At 36.4% G+C, this 16,711-nt stretch overlaps 1 protein-coding gene across 2 annotated transcripts in view; it reads left to right on the forward strand.

The window, feature by feature from the left end:
• The first annotated feature begins 143 nt into the window (after nt 1–143).
• IBR1 (indole-3-butyric acid response 1) overlaps nt 144–16,711 on the forward strand; it is a 147,063-nt gene continuing 130,495 nt past the window's right edge. For both annotated transcript variants that reach the window (XM_089800112.1, XM_089800113.1), the window contains exon 1: nt 144–423. In XM_089800112.1, coding sequence (XP_089656238.1) covers nt 184–423 — 240 coding nt within the window. In that variant the 5' untranslated portion in view covers nt 144–183. The remainder of the gene's footprint in view (nt 424–16,711) is intronic.

The raw sequence follows: 16,711 nt of genomic DNA on the forward strand, positions 1-16,711 counted from the left end.
GAGTACGCATTAAAAACATAAGACATTTTAGATTTAACTTTTGTCCCACATAATTGTTTTTTGGTAAGTGATTTTTGTTTTGGTCGCTATGCTCGGTTAAAATTTCTCCGAGTAAAATGAGTTGACCGAGATTAGGAGGGGCTAATAATAATTGTATCCAGGAGCAGGAGCAGGAGCAGCAATATGAAGAGATTCTCGGGGAAGGTGGCGGTTGTGACGGCGTCGACGCAGGGGATAGGCTTTGCCATTGCACTTCGTCTGGGGACGGAGGGCGCCTCTGTTGTTGTCTCTTCTCGCAAGTCCACCAATGTCGACGACGCCGTTCGACAGCTCGCAGATCATGGCATTACCGATGTTCTCGGCGTCCCCTGCCATGTATCCGATGCACAACAGAGGAAACGGCTCATTCAGTCCACTTTAGATGTAAATTTCATCTCTTCATCTTGTATTCTGGAACTTTTCCCCCTTCATCTTACATGAAATTACTACTTTTACGTGTGCATGATCATAACCATACTTTTATGGCACAAATTGCTACAACTATGCCAAAGTCGGATAACCAACAGTTTTACAATTTTGTTTAAGGTGATTTGTGAAAATTGACAAGGGCTGGTATTGGGTCATATTTGCTTTATTTTCTTAAAAGTAAAACAAATTGGAACTCTTAATTACGTCTAGAATACCGCCATTCTGAGATCATAAGTTGAATGGTTCAGTAAACGATATAATTCCTAATCAACAACTCGTTCCCCCATTTCTAATTATTCAGTCATAAGCAATCTCAGTAACTACACGTAAGTGAGGCCTCCTCGAAAGGGCGTCCGCAACGACATTTTGTGTCCCTTTAATGTAGGAGATGCCAAAATCATATGATTGTAGCTTACTGATCCACTTTTGCTGCCTCTCGTTCAGGTCCCTCTATCTAAGAAAATGTCTCAGGCTATTATGATCAGTCTTAATGCAAAATTTGCTACCCACTAAATATTGCCTGAATTTGGCCAAGGCATGCATGATGACCGACTTCTGCTTACCATAGACATTGAACGATCTCTTAGGTCCCCGTAATTTCCTGCTTTCAAAAGCTATTGGATGTCAATTCTAGGATATAACTGCCCCAATACCTTCTCTAGAAGCATCACAAAGCAAATCAAAGCACCTTGAGAAATCTGTTAAAGCTAACACATGGCATGAAGTCATAATAGTCTTGAACTTTTCAAAGCACTCCTGCGCTTGAGCAGTCCATTGGAAAGCACACGTGTGAGTCAAATCTGTAAAGGGAGCTGTACATTGGGAGAAACTTGCCACAAATCTATGGTAGAAAGCACAAAGACCAATGAACCCTCTTGACTTAAGTCACATCATTCACCTAATTTTATCCATAAAGTTTGAATGTCAGCAAATTTTTACCCTTTCCGAACTTCATCCAAATTTTATGGTAGTTAATATAATATTCTTATTTATAATAAGATTATTTTATTTTAAAATAATATTAAGTTATTTAGTTTAATTATTTAGCAATGTCAAACGATTTTAACAATTTTGTGGATATATTACTTATGTTTACAAATAGTTAAATTTATATACAGCCAATTTAATGTCAATTTTTTTCCCAAGTTTTACCCTTGCCAAATTTTATCCAAATATTATGATCGGCGAACTCAAATTCGAATTCGAACCTTGTGATTGAGCTCTTAGTTGTGTTAGGTTCTTAGGTGCAGGCCACTCCAACATGGCACAACTCCAACATGGCACAAATCTTATCATGATCCACGTGAACACCTTCAACATTGATGATATGTCTGAAGTAGAGTAACTCCATCATGCCAAGAGCACACTTGGACTCCTTGGCATACAAGGAAACCCTATCTAGTATATCCAAAACTGTATCCAAATGAGCAACGCAGTCATCCCAAGTCTTGCTATAAATCAAGATGTTGTCAAAGAATACCAATGCAAATCTCCGTAGCTGACTATGAAATACGTTGTTAATCATAGACTAGAAAGTAGTAGGAGCATTCGTCAAGCCAGTAGGCATGACCAAAAACTCAAAATGTCCATAGTGACACTTGAATGCAATCTTCTCTATATCCTGCTTTCTCACTTGAATCTGGTGATCTTCCAATCTCAGATCAATCTTTGAGAAATACTTGCCCCACTCAATAATAAGCTCATCGATCCATGGAATTGGATATAGGTTCTTAATAGTCTTTTTGTTCAGCTTCTGGTAGTCTATGCACATCCGTAGAGTACTATCCTTCTTCTTCACCAATACAATTGAAGAAACAAATGGGGATTTATTAGGCCTAATGTGCCTTATGTCAAGCAACTCCTATTTGGCCTTCTTGATCTCATCCTTAAGCCTTTTTGGATGCCGATAGGGTGTGATCATGATGGGCTTAGTGCCCTCCTCCAGCTGTATGATATGTTCATTTGCTTTGTCTGGGGGTCTACTAGTAGTTAAATCACTAAACACCTTTGAGTGTTTAGTTATCAATTGTTGAATACTTGGGTGATAATCTGACTCACCAACACTCTTCAAGGTAGGCATCATTTTGCACTCAAATGCCCAATCAATAACATCCTCACAACGTACCAGATGTTGCATTCGTCTAAGAGATATCTTCTTAAGCTTTCACTCTTGATAGCCTTAAGGACTTGTGGCTGCCCATACTTGATGAGCTTCATCTCCATCTTTTTGGTGCTCAAATAGATGTCCTTAAGGTATGTAGCCATGCCATGCCAAGGACTATATTAGTACCACCCATGTCAACCACATAAAAATCTGTCTTAAAGACATATATATTGAGCTTCATTGGAAGATCTGAAATCATCTTGTTACACTTCAAAGTGTAACCATCAGCCACCACTCGTAAATGCTCAAAATCCTTTGTCTGCATACCCTTCCTAGTAACCAAACGAGCATCAATAAAATTATGAGTGGCTCTTGTGTCAAACAAAGCAATCAAATGCTGTCCTGCTATAAGCCCATGCATCTAAAATGTTGACACACTTCTATGAGTCATTATATCCAAGATTTCTCAAGAATGAGGTCTCAAATGGTGACTCATAGCTCTCTATTCATGTAGTGCAAGGGTTTGAAATGAAGGCTCTCAGTTTGACCTAGTTTGTGCCCATGCAGGTACACCATAAAATGAGAGATTCAAAGAGGAAAAGCAAGAGTGATAGTCTCCATGATCATCAAATCTGCATGCAAATGAAGATGTAATCTAATCTAAATGATAACAATGCAAAGTAATGCAAGAAAGGAAATCTAATTTGTGAAAGGAAATAACAATTCAAGATTAATCTATGAAACAAATATGACTCTAAGATAATATGAAATTGCAAGGATGAAACATGATGATGGAAGCCATGGATGCATGAGAGAAGAAGACAAGAAAAAAGAAGTTGCAATGAAGCTCCAATCCCTACGGCTCAAACCCTAATGCTCAAAATCTTTCTCCAGAATCGCTCTCCAAACTTGCAACATAACAATACTATCGCAATTAACATCTTTCTCTATATGAAAATGAGAAGGAGGGGCTCCTTATATAGTTAATTGTGGAGGTGGGAGGTTTCTCACAACCAATGGGGGATAATAAAGTTTAATCCGTGTGAGACAAAATTCCACCAATGAGAAAAGATGAGTGTTTGACAATAAAGTGGAAGGAGGAAATTAAGGAATCCCATTTAGAAATATGTGCATTCAAGTGTAGAGAAAAATGATTTATTTATTTTTATTCAATTTATTTCATTTTTTCATCACAAAGAGATAGTTAAGTGAGGATTTTATTTAATTAAAAGGGAGCAAGTTCTTTTAATTAAATAGGAGCTATTTTATTTAATTTAAAGAGAAGTTTTCTTTTAATTAAATAAGACTTAGAATAAGATGATCAAACCTTAGGAAATATTGAAATAATTAAATTAATTGCAATTTGATCAAGAAAAATGATTTGAATTGATTCAATAAAATATTGCAATGCATTGAATCAAGAAATTGATAAATTGAAGAATGGGGCCTATAGTCTAGGCGACCATTTTAGGGTGCATATAGCTCGTGTCAAACAAAGCAATCACATGCTATCCCCCTACAAGCCCATGCATCCTGAAAGCTCACTCTTTTCTCATACTAGAAAGGTAAGCAACTTGAGGTTGGAATCACCCACCTCATCCTAATCATTAGCAACCCTATGCATATCCTGCTTGTAACCAGCTAGTTGCCCTGTGGGATCGTAATTGTCCTCATCATTGTAAAACCACTCCATCATCCTAGTTTTTCCCTTAGGCTTCATAGGATAGTCATGATTAACATCATAGGGACCTTTGCAGTAAAAACATAACTTCTTCCTCCTCAAATCATGAATGGTATCCTAATCTAGTGGGGCTACCATAGGTCGCTTAGTCTCAAATTTCTCCTCTCTCCTAGGAATTGTCCTATCATAAGCTGAACTAGTAGGCTTCGAGGCAAACTTGCCTCTAGGTGTATATGAGTCCTAAGTTTCATGCCTTCTTCATAGCATCCTGTAATGAAGCTGGGTCCGATGACTTAACCCAACCTCTAAGTGGTTCAGCTAGACCCTCAATAAAGAGCACGACTCTTCTCCTCTATGATATGTCATATACCATCACAGAAAGCCTCTGTAACTCACTGATAAATGACTCCTAGCTAGCTTTTTGACGTAACTGAGCCAACTCTCTGAAATAGACCTTAGGATCCTTCCTGTCAAAGCGCTCTATCAGCCTATCAACAAACTCTTGATATGATGTGATATGATCATGATGGAGGGATAACAACCCATGATACCACCAGCCACGTGCAACTCCATCAAGGTGTAGAATTGCAAATTTGATGACGTCCTCTTCAGTTATAGGACACAAAACAGGGTAGGTGTCGAGCTTGTGTACCCAAGCTTTGGTAGTCACCCTACCACTCCCATCGAATGAGCCAAGGTCATCTTACTAGCCACCAGCTATAGCTTTGCTTGCTTAGGTCTTTGTCTATCAAGAGCGGGCCTACCTCTGGAATGCTTGCGCTTCTGAGTCAAGTACCTATCAAAGTTCAAATTCAGGGCCTGTGGTAGAGCATCCCACTTGGCGAAGTGAGCAACAACATCATCAACAAAAAGGGCATCCTCAGCTATGGTACTGACTGCATCCAACTCCGATCTCAAAAAAGTGGGTCTCTGGGGCCGATTGTAGGCTTCAATATAACCCGTCCTATCCACCCTATCATTAATCTTGACTCGGTCCTCAGCTCTATGTCTGTCAATGGCCCTGGACCCATCCTCAGCTTTTGATCTTTGGGAACCAACCGAACCATCACGAGCTCTCTCCCTACTTTGTCCCCGTGGGAGTGCTAACTGCTGCAGTGTGTTAGAAAGCTATTGCAGTACACTTGTCATCTCCTGCTGTCCGACTGCCAAATTCCTGAATGTCCACATGGCCTCTCTGTCAACCTCTGTATCAGTACCTCTAAATCCTGCTCTGGCTGAACTGCTTGGACTACCAACATAACCAATCTGAATCTTAGGCTATCCTTCCCTCAGAGGAGAGGTACAACCTCTCCGGGTATAATGCATACCCAACACACCTATCATTGTCCATGATTTTGAACCAAACTCTAAATCAAATGCTGAATGCAAAGTCTGATTAAATGCACTGAACTACTGATAATTGAGCCCAATTCCTGCAGGCTGACAGGAAACCGTGCTGATACCACTGTAAAGACCCTGTCTTCTCACTACTAACATTTTAGGAGGTAAAATTGCTTGTTTTGGTGCTTTTGTTGTTTTCTGATATTTTTGTATTTTTTCAGAAATACATGCTTTTTTGTTTTTCTTTTTGTGTTTTGAGAATATATATATATTTATATATAAAATGCAATATAATTGCCAAGAAAATAATAACATGTAACTCTGAAATTTTATTGGTGAGCAATTCGAAATGTCAATGAAAATAATTATTGGATGGCAAACTCAGTACAATTCAAATGATTAAAGGGAAACTGATTTGATCATTGCAGAATGACAATGTAGGGATGATCTGCCCAAACATATATGTCTACTACCCCAATTAATGGAATGCAATTGACTGAAAATCCATCTGTGAGTGTAATTGCAGACCCTTCCTTTCTCAAACACAGGTCACAAATCATTTTTCCAGCCCAATATGCAAACGCTGATCACCTCAAATGCTATTGCTGAATTTTTAATACCAAGCTGCAGTCCCAATGAATTAAATTGCTGCCTTCTCACACCTGCAATTCCCAGAAATATAATCGCAGGTCTTATAAATAATCCGCCCAGCCTTTAATGTTGACGTCTGGACCTTGTGAAAGTTTGCAGACGTAGCTAAGCCCATACACTGCCTCCAGTTGCAAAATGGTAGTCTCGAATGTCCAGAATCAAACCCCAATTTGCAGCAATGTAGTTGATGTAATTTCCTTCAAATGACCTCCTCACAAATGGAAACAATAACCTCCAATAATCGATCTCCTTAGACACAATAAATACAGTAGGAGAGATGCAAATTGTATACCTCAGCACAATTTGCCAATGCAATCCTAGAAGAATTCCACAAATTCTCAGAGCTTAGGAAAAACCCTCAGCTAGGTGCTCAAGAAATTTAATATAATAATCAAGGATCCATTTTCCTCAACATGAGAGCTATATTTATAATGTCTTTGTGCAACCTATCTTCTCCATTACACCTTTCACTTAAGACATCACTTAATAATATAAGGTGCAATTACTTTATAATATAAAGCTTATTACTAATTATAAGTGCATTTAATAGTTATAAAGTCTCATTATAAATGCAATAAATATGACTCTCCAAAGTAATCTTATCTTGAGCTCAAGACTGCAAATTGACAATCACCACTGCCAACACTTCCCTGCCAAAAATAGGAACTGGCCGAAAGAGACTTACTAAAGTTTGTAGGTCTAAAAACAGCAAATCTGCAACAAAGACCCTCAAAACCAATCGTCAACTCACAAGGGTTGCAATGATGAGTTGACAAACCTTGGCTCCAGGAACCTGCTAAATTGGAGACATTACAATCATTGTGTATAACTATTGTGTGCTATGGCAAGTGTTGTGTTAATCTATGTGATTTGGTCCTTAGTGCCAGATGTAGATGTTTAGGATCCGAGTATGATGGATGTAAAATTACTGCTGGCTTCATTAAAGGTGGAAAGTATGGCTTAATTATTTTCATGATCAATATCAGATGAAGACCCGAGTATGGTGGTTGATCAAGAATGAAGGTCCTATCTTTATTGCATGTAATATACTGTAAGGACCATAAGCTTGAGGGTTGATCTTTTAATGTGAAGTCTTAATGTACTCATAAAAATGCAACCAAAAGATTTCAACTACTTTGAACTCATGAATTGTGTGGTGAGTGATAGTATCATGGTGTTAAGCCTTTGTTCAATATTGAGGAATCATTTTATGTTGGATCTAGAATGTATTTTCCCCATTAAAAATATGTAATATGTATTTTCCCCAATTTTACCTTCTCTAGTGTTAAAAAATATCTAATATGTTCCCCATGTTCTTTTTCTTGTCATTCTCTAGGTCCTTGTTTTGATCATTATTTCTTATTTTGGTGAGGATTTGGTTTTATGATGTTTCATACCCCCATCCTTGGTCTTGGAAAGTTTATGGTCTAGCGTACAAGGAATGAAAGGATTATATTGTTGGCATGATATGTGCTCTCGTCTTAGGTATTGGTGTTAGGGAATTTTTGAATGTGTTTTCCTTGCATATGTTGGGTTTTAGGGTTGGTTCATGTTCTTGTACTAGGTATCAGTGTCAGGGGATGTGTTACTGTTGTGAGGTTTTCACTTCATTGCCCCATGTCAAATGGGAACCCCCTCTTTTTGCTAGTAGGCTCGGGTGGTAAGGTAGATTTGGCAACAATCTGGGTGCAAGAGATTGTGTTTGGGTGAAAGTCTGAAAATTCGCATAGATTTGGCATTAAGTTGAGATGTGAGAAGTCGTGTTTAGCCTGAAAAAACTACCTAAGTGTTGAAGTGGGAATGATTTGGCTAAATCTCACTAAGTCTAGGAGATGGGAACAAAATAGAAGTTGGGCTAGGAAAAGCTAAAATCTGGCTAAGTATATTTTTTTTGGGAGCTGAGCCTTCTCTTTCTACCCATGTAAATTGTGTCTCATCTTGGAGCTGGAACTTTTTTTAATACCCATATAAACATTGCCCCATCTTGAGCTGAGACATGATTTGCTACCCATGTAAATTTTGTCTCATCTTAGGGCTGAGCCTCCTTTTTCTACCTATGAAATTTGTGTCTCATCTTAAGGCTTGGAAATGCAGCTAGAATCTTGAAGGATGAGCCTCATGCTTTGACATGGAAGTGAGGCCTTGAAGTTGGTTGCAAAATGCAAGCATGCAGCCCCTATATGTGTAATGCCCGGCCTAAGATTTAACAGCAGTCCTAGATTCTAGCCAAGCTGAGCCCTTAATCAAGCCTTCAACCTCATCACCTAAATCCAATGAGGGCCCAGATTTGAATGGGCTGGCTGATACTTGAATTTGGCACCTTGGAACTTGGAAGAATTTGTCATAAAGTTCGAAGCTTTATACCCTCCAAGCACTTATGCCCATAATTTGCATCCGACCTGCAAAACAAAGGAAAACTAGATTAAAATGGCACCTAATCCTGCTTTGTACGTGATGTCTGTTTTATTTATAGCATCAGTCGGACATTAATGCATCCGATAACTGATCAGAGAGTCATGTGTGTGTGTGTATATATATATATATATACACACACACACATCTGCATATCTATCTATAATGCTTCACAATGATTAATCATTGTTTGATCTGAAACATCTCATCATCATATCCGTTATGATGCCAGCGACCAAGTTTATGGCTGTAGAATGAATTATGTTAATCACAGATCGCTGACTGTGATCACCCAGCAATTCATGACTGAGATCGCAGATCATACTGAGATCATAATCAGTATTGAATAGTGGTCAATCACTATGTAATAATGTATACTATAATTGCCATCACCGATTATAATTGGGATTTGTTAAGTGTTGTCAATGGTTGTTAAGGGCAGTCCCACGTAGGGACATGACCCCTCCCACTTATATATGTATTGGCAAATTGATCGCTTGAAAAAATCAAGGAAAACACATGCTATTACCTGCGATCTTCTCCTTTACATCTGCAACAAGTAATAAAGCATTGGCATTAGAAATTAAAGGATACAATCTTCGGAATAACATTTAGATACATAAAAAGAATAATCACATATTTGATAATGTTTACTGTGAGGAATTTATTAGAACTCAGTAGTGAAACTCTGATAAAGAAATGAGTCTAAACTCTACCACAGATCCAATTGCTTAACATAGTATCAGAGCCTAGTTGGTAGAAAAGAAAACAAGGATAAGAAAAATCTTAAATCAAATATCAGACTTAATGTAAGAGTTGAGGACAGACTTGAAGGTGCCTCAAACTTTGTTCCATAGAAAACTCAAATCATATGAATTCTTTAAGAACATGAATTGTATTCATTCATAGAAGAAGACAAGAAGATGCCTAATAATGAATCAGAGAAGACAACGTGGAAAAGACGTAATAACAAGGCTAAGACAATAATTATAGACTGTTAAAGACCACTTTCTTCCATCCATATCAAAGCTAACAACTGCTTATGAAGTGTTTAAAACTATTCAAAATATATATGAGATAAATAATGCAAGCAGGTTACTTACCTTAAAACATCAACTCATAAACATAAAAATGGATAAAGTAGATACAACCTCAACCTATTTCTCAAAAATCTCTGAATTAAGAGACCAACTCTCCACCATTGCAAATGATCTGGAATTATCTCTAACAGCCCTTGGAGGACTACCAATATCATGGGAATCCTTATCCAACGCATTAGTCAACCTTCTCTACCTAAATTTGACCAACTCAAGAATAATTGCACCCAAGAGGAGTCTCGATTAATCTCAGGAGGTATCATACCTAATAAGATGGATGAGATTCAAGCCTTACATGCAAAATCAAATAATAAGAAGGGTAAATTCAAAAGGAAGAGAGGAAAGAAAAATACAAACTATAAGGAAAGAGACCTATCAAAAGTTTAATGTTACAAATGCCACAAATTTGGACATACTCACATGTATTGTCTTGAAAGGAAGAAAAATCCTATCAACATGGCCGAAGTCAAGGAAGTGGAAAACTCACTATTCTTCCTTTCCTTATCAAGTGAGTTAACACTAATAGAAACACCTGGATAGTGGACAGTAGAGCCTCTAGGCATATATCCAGATCTAGAGACCAGTTTGAAACACTTGAAGGATATTCAACCGAAGGAGTAACAATAGGAGACAACTCCACTTATCCTATGAAAGGAATTGGGACCTGCTCAGTACAACTGAATATTGGAGTTGCCCTACACCTAAGAAATGTCCTATTTGTTCGTGGAATCAAGAGAAATCTTATCTCTATATCTGGTTTAGTAGATCAAGGGTACCAAGTTTCCTTTCAAGAAAATAAAGTCTTATGTTGGCCTAAAACTTCAAATATAAAAAATTCAATTTCTATTGGATTTAGAGAAGGGAGTCTATACAAACCTTGTTATTCCTTAAATCTAGCCCTAAACCATGAAATTGGGAGAACAAATGAGATTTGACATAGAAGACTAGGGCATCTAAATTTCTGAGCTCTACCTTCTACAGAGAAAATTGTAAAAGGCTTACCTAACCTTAAACCTAAACATGAGGGGATATGTAAAGGATATGCATTAGGAAAGAACCCTATGTGGACCCATGTCAATACTTTCTTTAGGAGGATACTCATACTGCATCATCTCCATGGATGATTATTCTAGGAAAACCTGGATATATTTCCTTAAAACAAAAGAGTCAAATGAGGTTTTATCCATATTCAAAGAATTCAAAGCTCTAGTTGAAAATCAAACTGGAAAGAAGATCAATATTCTAAGATTTGATAATGGAGGAGAATACATCTCCGAAAACTTTAAAGGATACTGCATATCAATTGGGATTACGAGGGAGTATACTGTACCATATAATCCTCAACAAAATGGAGTAGTAGAAAGGAAGAATAGAACTATTATCGAAGCAGCTAAGGCCATGATGTGTGATCAAAATATGCATACAACAATTTGGGCCGAAGCATATAATATTGTAGTATGTATTCAAAACAGATGCCCTCATGCAATTCTAGAAAACATAACACCTGAAGAAGTCTTCCCAGGGAACAAACCTGATCTAAGTCACTTATGAATCTTTGGTTGTCTTGTATATATTCATATTTCTAATGAGAAAAGAACTAAACTAGAGCCCCCAGGAATATTTGTTGGCTATAGTGATTCTTCCAAAGCCTACAAAGTATGTGTGCCAGGGTCAAGGACAATTGCAATCAGTATAGATGTCAAGTTTGACGAAGATATTGCATACAAAACTTCTAAAGATATAGAAGAACCTAATGATGATTCCATTCTTGAGGATAATGAAAATTCTATGATTGATAGGGAGAGTTGTATAGAAGATAATGGACCCACAATACTTAACCCTAAGGATAACTAACTCAATAAGAAAATGATTTTATGGGCAAGAAAAATGTTAGAAGAAAACAATTTGGCCCCCGATGAAATCCTTAGAGAAACCAAGAAGACAAGAAATCATTCGTGTTATGTTACTCACACAAATGAGTCCACTAATTCTGAACTTTTTGATGTTGAAGAAGCCCTAAAATCCAAAGCCTGGAAGAATGCCATGATTAAAGAATATCAATCTATATTGAAAAATAATGTTTGAGATATTGTAACAAGACCCAAAGACAAATCAGTTGTCTCTTCAAGATGGTTTTTCAAAATCAAACATGCACCTGATGGTAGCATTGAAAAATACAAAGCCAGATTTGTCGCGAGAGGATTTTCACAGAAGGAAGGAATTGATTATGATGAAACATTTTCTCTTGTTGCCCGTTATACATCTATCATAACCATAATTGCAATAGTTGCATCCAAGGGTTGAAAGGTACATCAGATGGATGTAAAAACAACATTCCAGAACGGAGTCATTAATGAAAAAGTATACCTGGAACAACCAAAAGGGTTTGTTATCCATGATAAGGAATCACATGTGTGCAAACTGAAGAGAGCTCTATATGGTCTTAAACAAGCCCTAGGGCATGGTATGAGAGAATAGATAGCTACCTTGTCAAATTAGGGTACTAAAGAAATGAAGCAGATCCTAACGTATACTTCAAGAAATTAGAGAGTGATATGCTAATACTAGTTCTCTATGTTGACGATCTTTTGATAACATGCGAAGACCATCTTATTGTTAAATGTAAGCAAGACCTTATATCTGAATTTGAGATGGACTTAGGTCTTCTACATTACTTCTTAGGATTGGAAGTAAGACAAAAGGAAGAATATATTCTGCTAAACCAAGGGAAGTATACTATTGACATATTGAACAGATTTGGTTTGATGGATTGCAAACTGTTATCCACATCTATGTAGACAAATCTTCATAAACTCAAAACTGAAGCAAACGAATTTGAGGCCATTGATGCTACATATTACGGATAGATAATTGAATCCTTGATGTACTTGGTGAACACATGTCCTGATATTTGTTATGCTAGAAATGCTCTAAGTCAGTTTATGTGTGAACCTAAGAAGATTCATCTGATGGGAGCAAAGCACATTTCGAGATACTTGTGAGGTACTATTGAACTTGGTCTAAAATATGACAAAGTTGAGTTACAACTTTATGGATTTTCAGATTCTGATTGGGCATGATGCTCTACTAGTCGAAAGAGCACTACAGGATGATGTTTTAGTCTTGGTTCTACAGTGATATCTTGGTTTAGTAAGAAGCAATCTTCCGTCGCTCTAAGTTCCACTGAAGCAGAGTATATAGTTGCATCAATGGGAGCTCGAGAAGTAGTATGGTTAAGGAAGTTATTGGTTGGGCTATTTGGGAAACCTCTAAAACCTACAGTTATACATTGTGATAATCAAAGCTGTATCAAACTCTTAGTGAATCTAGTCTTCCATAATAGATCCAAGCATATAGAGATACCAATCCACTACATTAGAGATATGATAGATAAGGGTGTCATCAAGTTGGAATATATCAGCATTGAAGAGCAGTTTGCTGACATATTTACCAAACCTCTTGCAAAATTAAAAGTATAATAATATTGTAGAGGAAAACTTGGTATGACAAAATTGTAATTGTAACTCCTATGACAATCTTAGTTTCTTTTGTAATATATATATATATATATTTGTGTGTCAAGAGTTACTAGTGTACACATGTTATTTGTTTATGAAAGGTGACGATCTTTCATGAGTTGTTAGGTCTCTATTGTTAGGTGACGACCTCAACAATAGATTGACTAATTATCATAGACTTCCTTAAGTGTTGTCCTAGAATGTACAAGAATATATATGATAACAAAAGTATCATAGTTGACTTCATTATTTGTCTTGGGTTGAGCTGGATACCATGATACTATTTTGAATTGATGTTTCAAATCCTTGAGCAATTATCATGATATACTACATCAGTCCTGGAATGAGTAGGTCATCATGATACTTATGAGCTTTGTGTTCAAGGTAAATTATTTGAAAGACTATATTAGTGTCCTGGAGTGAGCCAATTATCAAATAATTTCTAACTGTGTTGATGAGCATCTTAATGATGAGACTAATGAGAAACCAAATCACCATGTTATAATCATGTCCTCCTTTGCTAAGAGGGAGTATTGAATTTATAGCATCAGTCGGACATTAATGCTTCTGATAATTGATTAGAGAATCATTTGTGTGTGTGTATATACATATACATACACACATCTGCATATATATCTATAATGCTTCAAATGATTAATCATGCTTCGATCTGAAACATCTTATCATTATATTTGTTATGATGCCAACGACCAAGTTTATGGTTGTAGAATGAACTATGTTAATCATAGATCGCTAACAGTGATCACTCGACAATTCATGACTAAGATTGCAGTTCATACTGAGATCATAATCAGTATTGAATAGTAGTCGATCAATATGTATATTGTATTGTGTATTGTAATTGCCATCACCGATTATAATCGAGGACATAGGTCTTCTACATTACTTCTTAGGATTAGAAGTAAGACAAAAGGAAGAATATATTTTGCTAAACCAAGGGAAGTATACTATTGACATATTGAACAGATTTGGTCTGATGGACTGCAAATTGTTATCCACATCTACAGAGACAAATCTTCATAAACTCAAAACTGAAGCACATGAGTTTGAGGCCATTGATGCTAAATATTATAGATAGATAATTGGATCCTTGATTTACTTGGTGAACACACGTCCTGATATTTGTTATGCTAGAAATGCTCTAAGTTAGTTTATGTGTGAACCTAAGAAGTTTCATCTGATGGCAGCAAAACACATTTCGAGATACTTGTGAGGTACTATTGAACTTAGTCTAAAATATGACAAAGTTGAGTTACAACTTCATGGATTTTCAGATTCTGATTGGGCATGATGTTCTACTGATCCAAAGAGCACTACAAGATGTTTTAGTCTTGGTTCTGCAATGATATCTTGGTTTAGTAAGAAGCAATCTTCCGTCGCTCTAAGTTCCACTGAAGCAGAGTATATAGCTGCATCGATGGGAGCTCGAGAAGTAGTATGGTTAAGGAAGTTATTGGTTGGGCTATTTGGGAAACCTCTAAGACCTACAATTATACATTGTGATAATCAAAGCTGTATCAAATTCTTAGTGAATCCAGTCTTCCATAATAGATCCAAGCATATAGAGATACCTGTCCACTACATCAGAGATATGATAGATAAGGGTGTCATCAAGTTGGAATATATCAGCACTGAAGAGCAGTTTGCCGACATATTTACCAAACATTTTGCAAAGCTAAAAGTATAAAATTGTAGAGGAAAACTTGGTATGAAAAAATTGTAATTGTAACTCCTAGGACAATCTTAGTTTCTTTTGTAATATATGTGTGTGTGTGTGTGTGTGTTAATAGTTACTAGTGTACACATGTTATTTGTCTATGAAAGGTGACGATCTTTCATGAGTTGTTAGGTCTCTATTGTTAGGTGACGACCTCAACAATAGATTGACCAATTATCATAGACTTCCTTAAGTGTTGTCCTAGAATGTATTGGAATATATATGATAACAAAAGTATCATAGTTGACTTCATTATTAGTCCTAGGTCGAGTCGGATACCATGATACTATTTTGAATTGATGTTTCAAATCCTTGAGCCATTATCATGATATACTACATCAGTCCTGGAATGAGCAGGTGATCATGATACTTATGAGCTTTGTGTTCAAGGTAAATTATTTGATAGACTATATTAGTGTCCTAGAGTGAGCCAGTTATCAAATAATTTCTAACTGTGTTGATGAGCATCTTAATGATGAGACTAATGAGAAACCAAATCACCATGTTATAATCATGTCCTCCTTTGCTAAGAGGGAGTGTTGAATTTATAGCATCAATCGAAAATTAATGCTTCTGATAAATGATCAGAGAATCATGTGTGTGTATATATATACATATGCATACACACATCTGCATATATATCTATAATGCTTCAAATGATTAATCATGCTTCGATCTGAAACATCTCACCATTATATTTGTTATGATGCCAACGACCAAGTTTATGGTTGTAGAATGAACTATGTTATTCACAGATCGCTGACTGTGATCACCCGACAATTCATGACTAAGATTGGAGATCATGCTGAGATCATAATCAGTATTGAATAGTGGTCGATCAATATGTATATTGTATTGTGTATTGTAATTGCCATCACCGATTATAATCGGGATTTGTTAAGTGTTGCCAATGGTTGTTAAGGGAAGTCCCATATAGGGACATGACCTGTAATAACCCCAGAATAAGCATATATATATGTAATTTCCTTAATAAATAGAGAACAATTTTCATTTATTACTTAGTGAATAATTAACAATAATAATACAATATCTTATTATATTATAATTATTTAATTATAATATAATAAATGCGTAAAAAAAAATAATTTATAACATATCATAATATTATAGTATATTATTATTGTAATATAATAAATGACTTTCTTATCCTTCTAAATGTAATCGAATGAAAGAATGGCATTTGCTAAACCGAACTAATCCAAGCACATATCTTATACTCCAAAAGACACGCCTATCCAATAAGTATCGAAGCAGAGAGAAGGGAATGGCATCTCAGTTTTTTACATCGGCAAGTCATCGAATGAGAAGAAAAGCATTTAAGAAGGAATAAGGAACAGATAATCAGACAAGCCGATCAATTAAGCAAGCAACAGTTAGAACACCGTTACCCTTCCATGCAAACATATAATAAGATCATATTTAGAGTGCGACTATCGGGGAGAATAGAATCCAGGAATGACAAACAAATAATCATCAAGCCAAAGCGGACACACACAGAATCAATAGCTCCGATTCATTCAACATCCATGGAGAGTAGTAATAGTCAATCTCGAGCCAGAATAGTTATAAATTATAAACGAAGACAACTATTGGTGGAAGAAGGAACGTGGGTGTTTGAAGCATACACAATCTTCTTTCACAGGAGACAAAGCCAATATCAAGCACAATTTGAAAACAACC

Source organism: Cupressus sempervirens, chromosome 9, assembly GCF_028749045.1.
Source record: "Cupressus sempervirens isolate cs-2001-9-10 chromosome 9, ASM2874904v1, whole genome shotgun sequence".
In the NCBI taxonomy this organism is placed as follows: domain Eukaryota; kingdom Viridiplantae; phylum Streptophyta; class Pinopsida; order Cupressales; family Cupressaceae; genus Cupressus; species Cupressus sempervirens.